Source organism: Eptatretus burgeri, chromosome 17 (assembly GCF_056783735.1).
Source record: "Eptatretus burgeri isolate ZD-2024b chromosome 17, Ebu_testis_v1, whole genome shotgun sequence".
NCBI classification, from domain to species: Eukaryota; Metazoa; Chordata; class Myxini; order Myxiniformes; family Myxinidae; genus Eptatretus; species Eptatretus burgeri.
Genome location: NC_140977.1, coordinates 44,680,573 through 44,698,430, shown reverse-complemented (window position 1 = coordinate 44,698,430; position 17,858 = coordinate 44,680,573). Strand labels below are relative to the sequence as shown.

The 17,858-nt window shown below is 46.1% G+C and overlaps 2 protein-coding genes across 3 annotated transcripts in view; one reads left to right on the top strand and one right to left on the bottom strand.

Moving 5' to 3' along the window:
* The window catches only part of LOC147009940 (uncharacterized), a 71,121-nt gene extending 64,322 nt beyond the window's left edge, over positions 1-6,799 (bottom strand). The window contains exon 1 of the mRNA XM_085861215.1: positions 6,424-6,799. Within this exon, the coding sequence (XP_085717341.1) occupies positions 6,424-6,616 (193 nt within the window). The 5' untranslated portion in view covers positions 6,617-6,799. The remainder of the gene's footprint in view (positions 1-6,423) is intronic.
* A 2,089-nt stretch (positions 6,800-8,888) lies between these two features.
* The window catches only part of LOC147009939 (uncharacterized), a 32,342-nt gene continuing 23,372 nt past the window's right edge, over positions 8,889-17,858 (top strand). Inside the window, exon 1 of one of the 2 annotated variants that reach the window (XM_085863307.1) lies at positions 8,889-8,977. In XM_085863307.1, the coding sequence (XP_085719433.1) occupies positions 8,938-8,977 (40 nt within the window). In that variant the 5' untranslated portion in view covers positions 8,889-8,937. Of the gene's footprint in view, positions 8,978-13,308; positions 14,013-17,858 lie in introns of those variants that run through there. The other variant, XM_085863308.1, reaches the window with a different exon arrangement.

Here is a 17,858-nt window from a genome sequence, read left to right as displayed (position 1 = left end):
ATAATAACAGAAACCACAAGGAGAATGTTTTTGATATTAATTTGTGTTTGATTGATTTGGATTTGGAGAAACAGTATCTATCTTTTCAAGGATACTTTCAAAATCAGCATATATCACCCCCCCCCCTTTTGCACTCCATTTATTCTTTGTTTATAATTAAGAATTAAATAATTGAAAGCAAAGCAAATATAATTAATAAAGATTGAAAATATTAAACATTTTTCTTTGGGTAAATATTCAGTTGCGAGAATGGACAATCTTTCCCAGCAGCCTGCTTCAGATGTCTTGTGATTTTGAAACTCGATCAACATATTCTGTTCAAAACAAAAAGTGAAGAACAATTTGGGTAAATAAAGATGATTATATTATGATATTAATAAAATAATAAATATAACATTTACCTCCAGAAGATAGAGTGTCATGTCAGATTCCTCCAGAAGATTAAGTTGTGTGTTTGGTTCATCCAGACAGGTGTTTAAAATGAAAATAATAATAATAATAATAATGAGTCAAAGACGCGCGCGCGCGCGCACGCACGCACGCACGCACGCACGCACGCACGCACGCACACACACACACACACACACACACACACACAATTTTCTCACCTTGGATTCGGGTCATTCAAGATCAAAGGACGTGAGAGAATTTCTTGCCATCCAAGAAAAATATCATTCATTTCTTTCCGAAATGAATAAATGTCTTCAAGAAAGTCATTCATTTTTATCCACTCATCATGTAATTCAAATAATTCATTTTCAACATCAGCTATCAACGATGTTCTTATTGGGGACAACCTGTTAGAAAAAAAAAAAAAAATTATTAGTCGTATCATGATTTAATGAATAATTAATTGCTTTACTATCATTCTAAGAGGAAGGTCAGGTCAGGTATGGGAGCATGTGCCAGAACAGCGCGTCGCTGCGTCCACTTTCCGCCGGTACTCCAGGGGCCTCCGTCTGGCCACCCCCCAGGCAGATGCCAGGCCCATCTCCATCTCCTTGAGATGATGGTCAACCTGCTGCAACCATGAGGCACGTGGTCGGCCCACTGGCCTCCTCCACTGATGAGACTCCCTCGCTGAAAGAATCTGGTAAGCAGGATCAGCGTCAGGAAAACGAGCCACATGTCCATACAGCCGCAACTGACGCTCACGGACTATGCAGGTAACAAATCTCATCCGAGTCTCTCTCAGCAACCGCTCGTTGGATACAAAATCCGACCAGCGATAGCCAAGGATTCTCCGAAGAGACCTGGTACCAAAGGAATTAAGTCTCCGTCTCAGATCCTTGGTCAGAGTCCAAGTCTCGCACCCATAGAGCAAGACTGGAAGTACCAAGGACCTGAAGACTCGGACTTTCGTCCTCCCGCACAGGTACCGGCAGCGCCACACCCCATGATCCAGTGAATCCATGACTCCCCAGGCCCGACCCAGACGTCTATTGACCTCTGACTCGCAGCCAGCAGAGACATGAATATCACTGCCAAGGTAAGTGAATCTCTCCACGACCTCAACATCCTCACCACAAACAGACACAGACAGGACAGCAGCATCCAAGATGTCACAGAAAGTCTGGATCTTAGTTTTGACCCAAGAAACCCGTAATCCCAGCAGCTCCGACTCCTCATTCAGCACCTCGAGGGCCCCCAAAAGGATGTCTAAAGTCTCCACAAAGATGACTGTATCGTCTGCAAAATCAAGGTCCGAGATCTTGACATTCCCAAACGATGCACCGCAACTTGATCTCTCCGACATCCTCCCTAAAATCCAGTCCATACAAGTGCTGAAAAGTGTGGGGGCAAGTACACATCCCTGACGAACTCCAGTAACAACTGGAAATAAGTCAGAGGTGGTACCACCACACTTCACAGCACTCTCAGTACCAGAGTAGAGTTCAGACATCAGATCGATCAGTTTTGGTGGCACCCCACGAAGACCAAGAATCCTCCAGAGGACATCCCGATTCACTGAATCGAACGCTTTACAGAGATCAACATAGGCTGCAAGCAGCCCCTGCCGAAACTCTCGTCTGCGTTCGGTGAGGACACGAAGTGCAAGGATACGGTCAATCGTTGACCTCTTTGGTGTAAAGCCTGACTGCTCTGGACGCTGGTGCTCAAGCAGATGGTGGCGAACCCTATCAAGAATTATCCGAGCAAAGACCTTGCCCGGCACTGAGAGCAGCGTCACCCCTCGGTAGTTGTTGCAGTATTGGCGATCACCCTTCCCTTTCCAGAGAGGGACAACAAGGCCCCTCTTCCAGTCAGTTGGGATGATGCCTGTGTTCCAGGCAGAGCACAAAACTGCATGCAACGACACGAGTGCAGCATTTCCACCAGCCTTGAGAAGTTCGGCATGGATGCCACAGATCCCTGGAGCTTTGCCCCGTTTCAACTGGTTCACTGCAGCCCGTGTTTCCACAAGCGAAGGTGGACCACAGTTGATTTGAGGGTCAGCAACAGGGATTGTAACACCCTTGACGTCCAACTCGACAGCTGGGGGATCAGCCTGGTAGCCGCTCAAAGTAACCGGCCCAGCGGGCCTTCACTTCAGACTCCTCTGTCAAGAGCCTTCCACTCTCTGCTCGAACTGCAGTGCTCCGAGGGATGGGCTTGGATGAACGTAATGCGCGAATTCCCCTGTAAGCGGGACGAGAATCACCTGTCCACAGGTGATGCTCTACCCCCTCACAGATTCCTCACACATAGGCCTCCTTGTCCACCCTCAGTGCACGTGCAGTTTTACGCCTCAGCTCCCTGAACAGCTCTGCTCTGCCATTCAGCCTGGCCCTGCGACTCTGGTCAATGGTATCCAGTGTCCCTCGAGAGACAAAATTCTTCTTTGCCCTGCGGTGAGTTCCAAGACATCCACCGGCAACATCAAGGACGGTGGTCTTGAAGGCGCTCCACAACTCTTCAGGACCCCCCAAAGCACCCAGACCCCCCAAGTGTCCACTCAGCCTGTTCACAAACTCCTCAGCTACTCTCTCTCATCCCTGAGCTTGGCAACATCCAGCCTAGGCTGGGATGGTACCATTCTCCAGGATTTAAGGTGCAGCTTTAGAGTTGCGACAACAAGCCTGTGGTCAGTATTGAGGAACTGAGCACTCCGGTAGACCCTGCAGTTCTGGATCATCCTCCAACGACCGTCAATGAGGACATGGTCAATCTCCTTTGCCACACCGCCAGCGTTGGAATACCAAGTCCAGCGATGAGCTTGTGGGCGCTGAAACCATGAACCAGCCACCCTAAGTCCATGACTTCTTGCAAAGTCAAGGAACTTAGTGCTATTCTGGTTCATAGTTCCTGACCCATGGGGACCAACACACACCTCATAACCATCCCTATCAGTTCCAGTCGATGCATTGAAATCCCCCAAGACTAGAAGTGTATCTCGTCTGGGGCACTGATCAACCACAGACTCGAGTGTGGCGTAGAATGCATCCTTCACGGTGAGATCACTCGCCTCAGTCGGAGCATAAACAGAGACCAGGGAAATGACACCTAAGGAGTGACGAATCCTTAATCTCATAATACGCTCGTTGACTGGTGTTACCTCAATTATCATTGGGGTCAGCTTATTGGACACAGCTACAGCAACTCCTTGGGTATGGTAACCATCAGAGCGACCAGACCAATAGTAGGTGTAACCACCCACCATTATCTCGCCGCAATCCGGTCTCCGAACCTCAGAGAGAGCTGCAATCGCGATGTCCAAACGCTTGAGCTCAGATGATAACAGAGACAGGTGATCATCCTCTCTTAGGGATAGGACATTCCAGGCACCCACCCGAAGGGACCGCCTCAGGTTAACCCAAGGAGACCGCCGTCTGGTGGACGACACCTCAGCACCACTCCGACACACTCTCCCGCAATCTGACCCAGGGATGTTACCCCATGGTTTCCCTCCGATCAAAGATTGGGGGTCCCGAAGGCTTTGTCCCAATCCCGTCATCCGGTGAGCTGCCCTGCGAAGGGAAGCTGCACAGGAGGTACTCCCACGGAGTGGGTTTTCAGATTTTTTTGCGTTTTTACGTTTTGCGGAATGAAGGGTTTTACGGTGGCTGGAGTGCAAATCCTGCCACCAACCTCCTAATAAGAAGTAACCCAACTGCAGGAGGACGTCTGCAGACACAGTTGGGCACTAGATATGGATGGCCGTTGGCTCACAAGGAGCTCCTCCGCCCTTTGAAGGAAGAGGAAGCCAGACTTTACAATCTTAAGTCTGGAAGATTAAGAGGAAGCCAGACTTTACAATCGACACACACAAACTTACCAATTTTGTGATGGGTGATCTTCTTCATCAGATGAAAGATAGTTCATGTCTCAGTCATTTACCATTGGGTCAAGATGAGAAAAATGAAAAAAAAACACTACACAGAAGATAAATGCCTGGCTTATAAACCATGTTGGAGGAAGTTAGTTGGATCTTTGCCTGGAGTTCTCATTGTTCTCTTTCCTGTTTTTGAACAGCTTAGTAATTCTAGAAATTTTTCCCAAGCTTCCTGTTTTCAGCTGCACTCAGCTTACAGAATGTGCGTAATGTATTCATGTTTGAGTTTAAATTTACAGAGCATTAAGAGAAGTTTATCATTTAATTTCTGCTCAACAAAGACATTTAAAACAAGAACCAAGTTCCAAAGTAATCTTTGTGAATATACTTGAGGGTGATGAATGTAATAGGAAAATTAAGTTATTCCCCAAAGTCGAATATGGACAAATATTCATTGGTTCACTCTTTGAGTGGAATGAAAATATGAAAGGAAAGAAGTGCTTTAATCAGTAAGTCTCAATTTTACATTTGCTTGTATGGGAGGGGGAGAAAATCAGTCTCAATTTTACATTTGCTTGTATAGGAGGGAAGGGGATAGGTGGGGAGAAAAATCATTCTCCTATTTTGGGTTTTTGGGCCTTGAGTCTGAAAGTTTTTCCCTTTTCCCCCATTCATTTGAATGGCTGCCTCAGAAATCCCATTTATCCTCTACTCACAATGCCAGGCCTCTCCACAGCTTATAAAAGCCACAGATGAGTGCAGATCGAGGAGTTTGCACATCTGGGATTCAACGTATGAGCATCTGACAGGATGAGAGTAAGCTGGTGTCCAGAGGCCTGGTGGAGAGTACGATCCAGCATGGTTCCGAACAGAGAATGGGCCCATCCAGCGGTGATTTCCCAGACACGTTGGTCATGACACTGATTTACCGTATGCTACCTTTCTCTTGCTTTCCCTACTTACACTTTGTTCCATTTGAATGCACTGAACATCAACGAGCACCCCTTATTCTTTTCAGGGCTGACTTGCTGACTTGCACCTCACATCGTCTTCCTATAAGCTACACGCAGTCACGACCTGCACCCCTCCCTACACATCGCATAACACCATCTACCCTCATACTCTTTCTTCCGCTCTAATCTCCTCTCTTTTGTTGGGATCAACGTAAGCATGCCAGCTTGCGTCCACTGAGCGAGAAGCCACAAACATGCCTCGTACTTCTCTCTTCTTTTCTCTCTCCCTTTTCCTTACCTGCAGAATTATCGGCAGTTCATCGGCTTACAGGATCGCCGGCCAGATAGTGGGTTTGAGAACTCCTGCCATGATCCCTACCGACCCAGAGTTCTCAACAATATTGACATATTGGTACTCGAATGAACAAAGAAGTAGGAATAGACATTTCTGGTATTTAAGTTATTCCTGTGCAATTGTTTATCGTGTCATCGTTTCCACCCTGAATAAACCGTCACATCTTCGTTCACAAATAAAAAAATCAGTCAAGATAGTTCGATTTTTGGTACATGTGGAGGGTGTGCTCCATGGTGCACAACCCTCCAAACACAGAACAAAAGGTTGAAATAGAATTTGACTTTCAAGAGAATAAAATCCAGGACCAGACAGCATGGAGGAAGGGAAGTTACAGGATGGGGAGGAAGGGAAGATACAGGATGGGAGGGAGGGGAGAGGAGAGAGGGAGGGGAAAGGGAGGGAGGGGAGAGGAGAGAGGGAGGGAAAGGGAGGGAGGGGAGAGGAGAGAGAGAGGGAGGGGAAAGGGAGGGAGGGGAGAGGAGAGAGGGAGGGGAAAGGGAGGGAGGGGAGAGGAGAGGGAGGGGAGAGGAGAGGGGTAGGGAGGGGAGAGAGGGAGGGGAGAGGATAGGGGGAAGGAGGGGAGAGGATAGAGGGAGGGAGGGGAGATATATATATATATATATTGAGGTATCATGCTGGTGGTGAAGAACAATCCAAGAGTCGAATGTTTCAAACAAAACACTTGATGTTTGGTTCTACCAGATGAGAGGAACATGAATCCGATGAGATGTCAGTGAGAACCTGCTTTATGGTTACAATCTGATGTACATGAGTTACAACGTGGACAAAACAGTTAGAATTACTAAGAAAATTACATTCACCTGGACGAGAGAACCACGTACCTGGTCCCAGGTGCGGACCGTCCTCTCCCATCGGAAGGTTCTGAACGTCCAGGATCTTGAACCCACAGATCTCATCAACCCCTCCCGGAACCCCTCTGATCCCTCCATCGGAGCTCGACTTGGAGTCCGAGGATCTCGAATCGTGAGGGCAGCTCGTGGGGTCTTGGTTCATGACCCTCAACACGGAGTCCATAATGAGGGAAGAAATCCAAACCACCACGATCTCTCCCTAGTGGTCGAGCCAACTCTCAATAGAACAAACTGTCCCAAGATCCAAATCGCGAACACACGTGGATATAGACCGGAAGTAAGATAACATACCAAGGTGACCATTTCCTCATCACATTTACATCTATTTACACAATCACTTTCTATCAACATACCTCATGGATCTCACATTTATTTTTCTTCTTCACGTATTTTAATAATTTTCTTCACTTCGTGAGGTAAATGTTCTTTTCCAGCTCCACACCGATTCTTGTACGTCACAATCTTATTTATTTATTTATTACATGTACAAATTGGCGAGAGTGTGTACTCCTCCCTCTCCCTGAACGAACCCTCACCTCCCCTCCCCTTCCTTCCCCTTCCTTCCCCTTCCTTCCCCTTCCTTCCCCTCCCCTCCCCTCCCCTTCCCTCCCCTTCCTTCCCCTCCCCTCCCTCCCCTTCCTTCCCCTTCCCTCCCTCCCCTTCCCCTTCCTTCCCCTCCCCTTCCTTCCCCTCCCTTCCTTCCCCTCCCCTTCCCTCCCCTCCCCTTCCCTCCCCTTCCCTCCCCTCCCCTTCCCTCCCCTTCCCTCCCCTTCCCTCCCCTTCCCTCCCCTTCCCTCCCCTTCCCTTCCTTTCCCTTCCTTTCCCTTCCTTTCCCTTCCTTTCCCTTCCTTTCCCTTCCTTTCCCTTCCTTTCCCTTCCCTTCCCTTCCTTTCCCTTCCTTTCCCTTCCCTTCTGTTCCTGTTCAATTCCTCTTCCCTTGTTTGTTGTAGAGTTCTACACTGGGACTTTAGTTGTTTTTGTCCCCCGTTCCTCTGGTAAAGTCAGAGACAGGGGACATTGAAATGAGGACAGACTGACTGACTGACTGACTGACTGACTGACTGACTGACTGTCTGACTGACTGACCGATCATCTGTCCATGTATTTTTATGTACACGATATTTCAAAAACCGTCGAACATTTAGTTTTCACATCGCAGATATCTGTTCCTCGTGACATCAAGTCACCTTGATTAGCTGACGGCTGTGATTGGCTGAATTATGTTGCCATGGGAACCATCTCGGTAATTCGGTGTGTGTCGGCGATATTTCAAAAACCGTTCAAGATTTCGCTTTCATATTACACAGATGTGTAAAAGCGGGGGAACCTCAACTATCAGCTCATTGTTTTTACCTGCTACGTGTTGCAACCCGCACGTCTACAAGAGTTCTGCGTTGCAGTTGTGGGCCTTGTGGTTCTTGTTGGGGGTAGACTTTTGAAATGTGCTCCCATTGGTCGGACAGTTGCATTTGGACTCCACCCACATTTGTCGCTTGACTCCACCCACCATGGCACCCAGACAAAACAACATGGCTGCCATCTTGGTATTCTGGTGGGCCTAAGGCATTACGCCTGTAGGCCTCTGCTGATTATATACATTTCCTGGGTTTGTTGCGTCAGATTTCCATTGGCTTTGCTTGGGTCAAGCTGTAAATCACGATGAGGGACCCAAAATCGAATTAATCAATCTAATAAATAAGATTCATCGGATGTCTGTCTGTTCACGTGTATTGCAAGGACTGCTGGACTGACAACCACCAAATTTGGCACACAGTCAAAGTCCGATCCGGTGATTGTCCTAAGGGTATTTTCATCCATCAACCGAGCCTTTAAAGATCACTTTTCTGGCTTTGTCATGTACATACTGTATGCAATGTCATTGGTTTACATATATCACGTGACATATGACACGGCCAAAGGCCAGCACACATAATGAATCGAGCCTGCAAACACCTGCAACACCACCTATTGGTTCACTGCACAGCTGGCCTGACGACACGCACAATTGGAACCTAATTAATTAAACAATACGTTAATATTCGCGTTCCTATTCGCAATCGCCTCGTGTCGCGAAGATGTCTGGTTTAAAAATAGCGATGTATTTACTCTGAAAACGATCAATTTGCTTTGAGAAATGTAACTTTACAATGCTCACGCACCTCCCTCACGGCTTCCATTCGTCCAGTTTTTAAATAAAGATTCATTATATTGACTATGACTGGAGTTACGTTCACTGGGGAGTATTGCATTGGTTTTGCCGTGCCTGCTGTGGTTCTCAACATGGGTTTCTTCCTTCTTTTTTTTCTTTCTATCCCCTTCCTTGCTTTTCTTCTTCTTCTTCTTTATTTTTTTTTTTCGTTTTTTTTTTTCTTCCTTCGTTTTTTTTTTTCCTTCTTGTTTTTTTTTTCTTTCTTGTTTTTCTTTCTTTCTTGTTTTTCTTTTGTTCCTTCCCCTTCTGCCTTGTATTCCCCCCTTCGAGGCCTCATGCGGTCTCATGCGAAAAAAAAAACTGCGGATTATTTGGGTGAGAAAAGTAACAAACAGAAAAAAATGGTGGAGGTAAAGAAATGAAAGCGTGAGCAGGCGAAAACCTGACCTGTAAGACATCGTTGAGGATTGGAGTTATCCCTCCGAGGGCTGCCTGTTGGAGGCGGCAGAGGAGAGCCTCACTGGGACACGTTGATCGGAGAGGGAGCAGAAGAGTTTCCTCCTCCTGAGTATCACCTGAGCCGACCTGAAGCAACGTGTGGCTTCAAGGTGTTTCAGGAATTGCTCCGGTCCGTTCGTTGGCGAAGTTTAAGAACTCTTCCAGAGAGAGGGAAGGGTGGTCGTGGTGGTGAAGTGACGGCCCTGTGGCCTGAGGCGAGGCCGCTGGAACGTCAACTCAAACAGGCCTGAATTCTTCTCCCCACCCCCACCTTTCTCCTTTACCAATTATTTTCTGTATATCTTCGTTAATATGCTTTTGTTATCCCCCCCCCCCCCACCGGGATTACCTCGAGATACCTGGTGGGCCGTGGAATTGTCTTGTCCATTTTGTCTTGGCACCTGTCTGTCCTTTTAATTTTTATTATATTCCATGTTGTTGTTTTTTTTTTTTTTGTAACATGGTTTATTCATTGTTTCATGGTATATGCAGGTTCTTTATTCTGAGTAAAACATTTGCATTTGTTTCTCTTGTTTTGAATTTTGTGTTGAATTATTGGATTTGCACACATTAGTGTGTTGTCAGAGTGGGGTGTGTGAATTGGCATCAGCATAAGGATATTAACTTCGCTCGGTCACATCTGATTGATTATACAGCCCGACCGCACCCGGGGTACATGTTGGTCTCCCGAGCACGTCGATTAGGATCTCCGGAACAATAAACAGTACCCCGAGCCCTCTACCTGAGGGCCTATGTCATAACATCTGGACATTTGATATTTTTTGCATCGTCTGACATCGCTTAAAAGGGAACGTAAACGCTCAAACCACCTCGACGCTAATCTATCCCTCGTGTCCTGTTTTTTTCCGATTTATAAAGTCAGTAATTTTGCGATTAAAATGTTAAATCTTCTTCTTCTTCTTCTTCTCACTGCCGTGACGTCACAATGGGGAATCGACCGCCATATTCGTATTGTAATTGCAGATTACATCGCAGTACGATTTAACTCGATGGGAGAAGAATTCGATTTTTTTTCCACAAATGTGCCGATGGTCGATCCATCCTTGGCAGTTGTGTAGTACATCGAGGTCATGCGCCACAATTGATAGGGGATTCCGTGCCGTGTCCGCCACGATTGAGCCGAAGAAACGACCGTCGCTTTCACTGTTGCACAATCTCTACCGAGTCCGACCCAGGGATTGCCCTCACGGTATTTTCATCCACAACCTCAGCCTTTAAAGACCCCTGAAGACCCCACCTCCCATAAATGCTTATTACGTGCTTGAGAGAAGACTCTTTACATGTTTGGGAGAGAAGACCCTCAAGACCATATAATTCCCCAAACACCATGAATTGGTGGAGAAAGCCAATGACAAAAAAAGCATTTCTGGGATCGTGATTTATATTCAGGGGGTCACACAATTGTTTTTATTTTTTAGTCGACTTCTCTATTGAGGACGAGCAGAAATGGTTTGGTACGCACACAAAATTTTTTTGTCAGCTTCAAGCATGCTCGTCTGCTTCCCCAATCGCCACTCCGATTTTTAATGCGCCACTCAGCTTTGTATGCATCTTACTACTCTGTAAACACCCTCACAAGGCTCACTCCAGATGAGACGCTCACAAACCGCTCTTTATTTATTTATTTATTTATTTTTCTGTTCTGGCCTCTCCTTATGCCTCCTCCTCTTCTTCTTCGCTAGCACGTTATATATATATATATATATATATATATATATATATATATATATATATATATATATATATATGTATATGTATATATGTATATGTATATATATATATATATATATATATATATATATATAATTTTTTTGTTATATATATATATATATATATAATTTTTTTGTTATATATATATATATATATATATTTTTTTGTTATATATATATATTTTTTTGTTATATATATATATATATATATATATATTTTTTTGTTATATATATATATATATATATATATATATTTTTTTTTTTGTTATATATATATATTTTTATTATATATATATATATATATATTTTTTGTTTTATATATATATATATATATATTTTTTTTTGTTATATATATATATATATATTTTTTGTTTTATATATATATATATATATATATATATATATATATATATATATATATATATATATATATTTTTTTTTTTTGTTATATATATATATATATATATTTTTTTTTTTTTTGTTATATAAATATATATATATATATATATATATATATATATATATATATACATATTTTTGTTATATATTTTATATATATATATTTTTTTGAATCTTAAAAATTGTAAACTTACAATGTAGCTTATAAATTGAGATGTATCAGTAATTTATGCTAATGTATGCATACATGGGTGCACCGGGGCGTGGTTAAGTCATGTGCCCCGCCCATGTGCCTGTGTTGTTCCCACTTCAGAGCCTTCGTACCTGATTATCGAGTACATTAAATAAATTATAGTCTTACAATTTATAAACTTAATTTTGCACACTTTAGTTTTGAAATAAATGTCAGTCGATTATCGGAATTGTCACGGAAAATTTCTGTTTTTGTTACGATAAATTATCTTCGATTCCTGTGCTATCTGGAAAGCTTGGATAAAACTTTGTTTGAACGAGGTGTTAAATTTATGAAGACAAAGTGCCAACGGATACTTCATTAATAAATAAATAAAAATTAAACTATTGCTCCAACAGCGGGGTCGGGTTATCATTCTTACCATTTGTGTGTACGTAATATATAGAGAATATTGTGTAATCCATAGATTAGTGTAGATCTGAGAAAACATTCTTATCGCAACATAATCATAACAACACGCGGAGAAGAAGAGGAACTTTTTATTTGAGATCCATCACCTCGGTAGATAAAGTGATTCTGTTAATATATGAAAAGATAACAAGGAATAGTACAATCTTACTAGTATTTTGCTTCCGGGTTATATCCACGTGTCTTCTTCATTTCCATGTTGGGAGAGTTTGTTCCAGTGAGAGGTTGTTGGACCCACAGTGAGAGTTAGTTGGACCCACAGTGAGAGGTTGTTGGATCCACAGTGAGAGGTTGTTGGACCCACAGTGAGAGGTTGTTGGACCCACAGTGAGAGGTTGTTGGACCCACAGTGAGAGGTTGTTGGACCCACAGTGAGAGGTTGTTGGACCCACAGTGAGAGGTTGTTGGACCCACAGTGAGAGGTTGTTGGACCCACAGTGAGAGGTTGTTGGACCCACAGTGAGAGGTTGTTGGACCCACAGTGAGAGGTTGTTGGACCCACAGTGAGAGGTTGTTGGACCCACAGTGAGAGGTTGTTGGACCCACAGTGAGAGGTTGTTGGACCCACAGTGAGAGGTTGTTGGACCCACAGTGAGAGGTTGTTGGACCCACAGTGAGAGGTTGTTGGACCCACAGTGAGAGGTTGTTGGACCCACAGTGAGAGGTTGTTGGACCCACAGTGAGAGGTTGTTGGACCCACAGTGAGAGGTCAGTGGACCCACAGTGAGAGGTCGTTGGATCCACAGTGAGAGGTCGTTGGATCCACAGTGAGAGGTCGTTGGACCCACAGTGAGAGGTTGTTGGACCCACAGTGAGAGGTTGTTGGACCCACAGTGAGAGGTTGTTGGACCCACAGTGAGAGGTTGTTGGACCCACAGTGAGAGGTTGTTGGACCCACAGTGAGAGGTTGTTGGACCCACAGTGAGAGGTTGTTGGACCCACAGTGAGAGGTTGTTGGACCCACAGTGAGAGGTTGTTGGACCCACAGTGAGAGGTTGTTGGACCCACAGTGAGAGGTTGTTGGACCCACAGTGAGAGGTTGTTGGACCCACAGTGAGAGGTTGTTGGACCCACAGTGAGAGGTTGTTGGACCCACAGTGAGAGGTTGTTGGACCCACAGTGAGAGGTTGTTGGACCCACAGTGAGAGGTTGTTGGACCCACAGTGAGAGGTTGTTGGACCCACAGTGAGAGGTTGTTGGACCCACAGTGAGAGGTTGTTGGACCCACAGTGAGAGGTTGTTGGACCCACAGTGAGAGGTTGTTGGACCCACAGTGAGAGGTTGTTGGACCCACAGTGAGAGGTTGTTGGACCCACAGTGAGAGGTTGTTGGACCCACAGTGAGAGGTTGTTGGACCCACAGTGAGAGGTTGTTGGACCCACAGTGAGAGGTTGTTGGACCCACAGTGAGAGGTTGTTGGACCCACAGTGAGAGGTTGGACCAATACTGAGAGGTTATTGGTTCCACAGTGAGAGGTTGTTTGACCCACAGTGAGAGGTCGTTGGATCCACAGCGAGAGGTCGTTGTATCCACAGCGAGAGGTCGTTGTATCCACAGCGAGAGGTCGTTGTATCCACAGCGAGAGGTCGTTGGACCCACAGCGAGAGGTCGTTGGACCCACAGCGAGAGAGGTCGTTGGACCCACAGCGAGAGAGGTCGTTGGACCCACAGCGAGAGAGGTCGTTGGACCCACAGCGAGAGAGGTCGTTGGACCCACAGCGAGAGAGGTCGTTGGACCCACAGCGAGAGAGGTCGTTGGACCCACAGCGAGAGAGGTCGTTGGACCCACAGCGAGAGAGGTCGTTGGACCCACAGCGAGAGAGGTCGTTGGACCCACAGCGAGAGAGGTCGTTGGACCCACAGCGAGAGAGGTCGTTGGACCCACAGTGAGAGGTTATTGTTTTTAATTTGGCTTCTTCCCCATTTAAAGCAGACTCTGTGCTGAGGGTCATGAACCGAGATCCCCCGATCTGCGCCCACCATCCTCTGTCCTCGGATTCCAAGTCCGGCTCTGATGGCAGGAATGGAGGGGGTCCAGGAGGGGTTGCTGGGATCTGTGGGTTCACGATCCTGGACGTTCAGAACCTTCCTGTCGGAGAAGACGTGATGGACCTGGGACCAGGTACGGGGTTCTCGTCCAGGTGAATGTTCTCCTCATCTGGTAAATCTGCACACCAAGTTTTTTTTTTTTTTAAAGTTTGTAACATTCTACAGTTGGATTGTTCCCAAACACCCAGCAAGAGCTTCCTTTCCTCTGAGCTGTGTGGTCCTGGTTTTTATTCTGCTGAAAGTCAAATTCTATTTCAACCTCTTGTCTGTTTCTACCAGGAGGAGGTTGTGCACCATGGAGCATGCATCTGCATGTGGCAAGACGTTTAACAATCCTGCCTGGAATGTTTATTTGTAAAGGAAGATGTGACTGTTTAATCAAGGTGGTGCAAGAAATGTAGTTTTAATTTCATTTAAATTTATTTTTTATTTTTTACAGTCAAGACTCGTGTGAGAGTTGGAAACAGTCGAGCAAGGGGAGAAACACCAACAGCAGAGTTGAAGGACAAAATTTATGGAGACCTGGACAAATAATGGGTGTGGGGAGGAATGAGGGTTTCGGGTTTGACGGTATGACGCATGAGGTGGACAAGATGGACACACAAGCAAACTCCCAGGAAGGAAAACCTGGAAATTTGGAAGGAGATGGCGTTTTAGCAGGGGTACAAAAGATCATGGTTTTGGAAGGGGGATGATCTGAGATGGTGGAGAATGGCTGTCTCAAAGACCTGGAGGAGAGGATGAGGTTGAAGAGAATGTTGAATTTGGTTCACAGGTGAGGATAAAGAGTAATGAGAATGGCACGTGGAAGAGCGCATACCTCTGCGAGGATGAACTGTTTATGTTTTGTATCCCACTGATAGGCCAGATATCATCCCCGGACTTCCAAAATCAAATTGGCTTGTTCTTGTCACCAAATCAACATATCCACCATGTTTTGTCATCCGTCCATAACGTTTTGAAAATTCGTGCTCTGTATCGATTTTCGCCCCATCTCTCACTGGTGAAGAATCAATTTATTCCAGTTGCCGGATCCGGATCTTCAACGAAATCAAATCGGTTCGTCCTTGTCACACAACCAATCTGTCCATCAGGGTTCGTCCAAATCAATCCATAACTTAACTTGTCGAGATGAAATAAAATGTACATGTGGTGAGAACATAATCTCCGTCCACCTTTGGTGGCGGTAGGTAACAAATTGGTGAAGGTGAGCAGTGATTCTGGATTTTTGGAGATCCAACAGCCCAGAGGGGAGAGCAATACTCATCAAGGTGTAGATGAAGGCCTTGTAAGTAGATAGGACTTCAGGTTTCCCAGGGAAGTACTTAATATGATGGAGAATGCCCAGTTGGCTTCGGAGGTCAACTTTGAAATGTGGTTTGCCGAGGAAAGATCATGGCTGATTGTGAGACCCAGGTGTTTGAGTGACTGAAACCTGGTGTTGGTTTTGCGGTTATGGTGGTGGCTTGGGATCCTAGGGTCTTGAGTTGAAGTCCCGTTTGTCAGCTGAATTAACACCAGGGGGTTGACTCAGCCTGTCATCCTTCCGAGGTCAGCCAAATGAGCACCAGTGTAGCAGCCAAAAGGCTGCACACACGAAGGGAAGGGATATTGACGGATTTATTCGATCTGGTATTGGTGTGGTGCATGCATGATGGGCCGAATGGCCTCCTGCGCATAAATTCCTTGTAATTCCTTGAACTTCCTCAAAATGATTGTTCAGAAAGTAGATGGGGGTGTTTGCCATTCAGTCCTTTTCAGAGAGTGTGAGATTTGTCAGGGTTGAAGGGCATAATCTAAGTATTTGTCGAGCTGGTAATTCACGAGCTCTGGTCATCCTGCACACTTCTGGTCGGGTTTGCGTGCAATATGAGTAAACGGGCACTTTCATTTACTATCAGTCGTAAAGATCTTATCGCTTTACCACCGATGGTAAAAACAAGCTCAAATGAGCTAAGATCCTCGTCCTCTTAATGATGACGTCATTAAAACGAATATGACGTCATTGTGATGTATCAGGTTTGCGATAAATTATCTGTGCTAATGCCCGGCTTGATTCCCGCAAACAAAATTCAAACAGCTTGCCTAGTTTCAGAGATAATGGTATAGGCGATTTCCATTAGCGGCGATATTATGACGTCAACTTCTTTTCTAGGAAGAATTTCCAAAATCGGAGATGGTTACTGCCTGCGCGTGGGCTTTATGCATATACAGTCAAAGCTCGTTACTATGCCACCCGTCGGGACTGAGCAAAAGTGGCATCGTAGCGAGAGTGGCATAGTAACGAGATTTTGTAAAAACGGCCTTATTTTCTCAAGTTACCCATCTGTAGTTAATCTTTAGACAAAATTTATTCCAGCAAGTAAAAGGCACGACTGTTGTATAAGCTAAGCGAACGGAGAACATACACACTAACAGAGTTCACACACTAACATATGGCATGGCGAGAAATTCACGACACAAAGCTTTCAAGAATCGTCGGCTGGCGCATCTTCTTTCGGCGGATCTCGTGCATCTCGTTGTCAAGCCGATCGCACGCTTGCATCACACCGGGCTTCCCGCTTCTCTGCTGCATGGACTTCCGGACGGTGCTACAAGCGCGCTGGGCTTCCTCGAACGGAACGATTTCCTCCTCGACAGTTACCTCGTCATCTTCGCTTTCCACCGGCTCCTCACTGCACAGAATCTCCTCCGCAATCTCCTCCAGCGTGAAATACCCGCCAGTCGCGAGGCGCTCGTCGGCTTCGAGAAAGTCAGTCAGCTCGATCTCCTCGTTCTCGTGCATCTTTTCCTCGGCAGGCAGAGCTTCCCAGATGTCGGGCAGCTCCGCATCCTGTGGCTCAGTTTGGATCTCCTCTTCGATGAACTTGGTCTTCACGAAACAGTTCCTGATCGTCGACTTGCCGACCTGCTCCCAAGCACGCCGGGCGACGTGTAGAGCGCCGAGCAATGTGAACTTGAACTCCTTTCCCTCGTCTATGGCCTCAAGCCGGCGGCATAGCCGGAGCTTCTTGTCGTGGCGCTTGAGGTTCTCTATGATTCCCTGATCCATTGGTTGCGAATTGGCTGTCGTGTTGGGTGGGAAGAAGACCAGTTGGATGTTGTTCAGCTCGAGCTCGGGAGGGTGGCCAGAGAAGTTATCGAGACAGACCAGCACTCTGCGTCCCTGCTGGCCGAGTCGTCCGTCCCACGCACGCAACATCTCCTTGAAAAGCTCCGCCGTCATCCACGCCTTCGAGTTTGCCTTGTACTTGACCGGGATCTCTTTGTTCTTGAAGGCACGGGGTTTCTTGGAATTGCCAATCACCAGAAGAGGGAACTTCTCGCTGCCGCTCATGTTTGCCCCAACCAGAAGAGTGATACTTTGCTTGCTTTTCTTTCCTCCAGTACACCGCTCTCCCCTGAAAGCCATGGTCTTGTTCGGAAGCAGCTGCCAGAAGAGTCCAGTCTCGTCCAGGTTGAAGACGTCGTCTGCGGAGAACTGCCCGAGTAAGGGCTGGAGAACCTGTTGTTGCCACTCAAGAAGGGATTGCGAATCCACCGCTCCAGCTTCGCCCTGCACTGTCTTGAACGTGATGCCGTGGCGCTTCTTGAAATTGCCCAACCAACCGTCGCTCGCCATGAAGTCTGGGATGTGCATCAGCTCGGCCAGTTTCATCGCCTTCTCCTTGATCAGATCGCCGCTGACAGGCACATTCTGTCCTCTTGATTGCTTCAGCCACATGAGCACTCCCTCATCAAGCTTCGGGTCATGAGCCTGCGTCAACTTCATGCGCTTCGATGGAAATCCAGCTTTGATTGCAGCCTCGATTGCATCCTTCTTGCTGAGAATGCCCTTCACGGTGGTTCTCTTAACTTCGACGCCCCATTTCTTGCTAATCTCCCTGGCCAACTTGGACTGATTCGGCTCCTTCTTCGC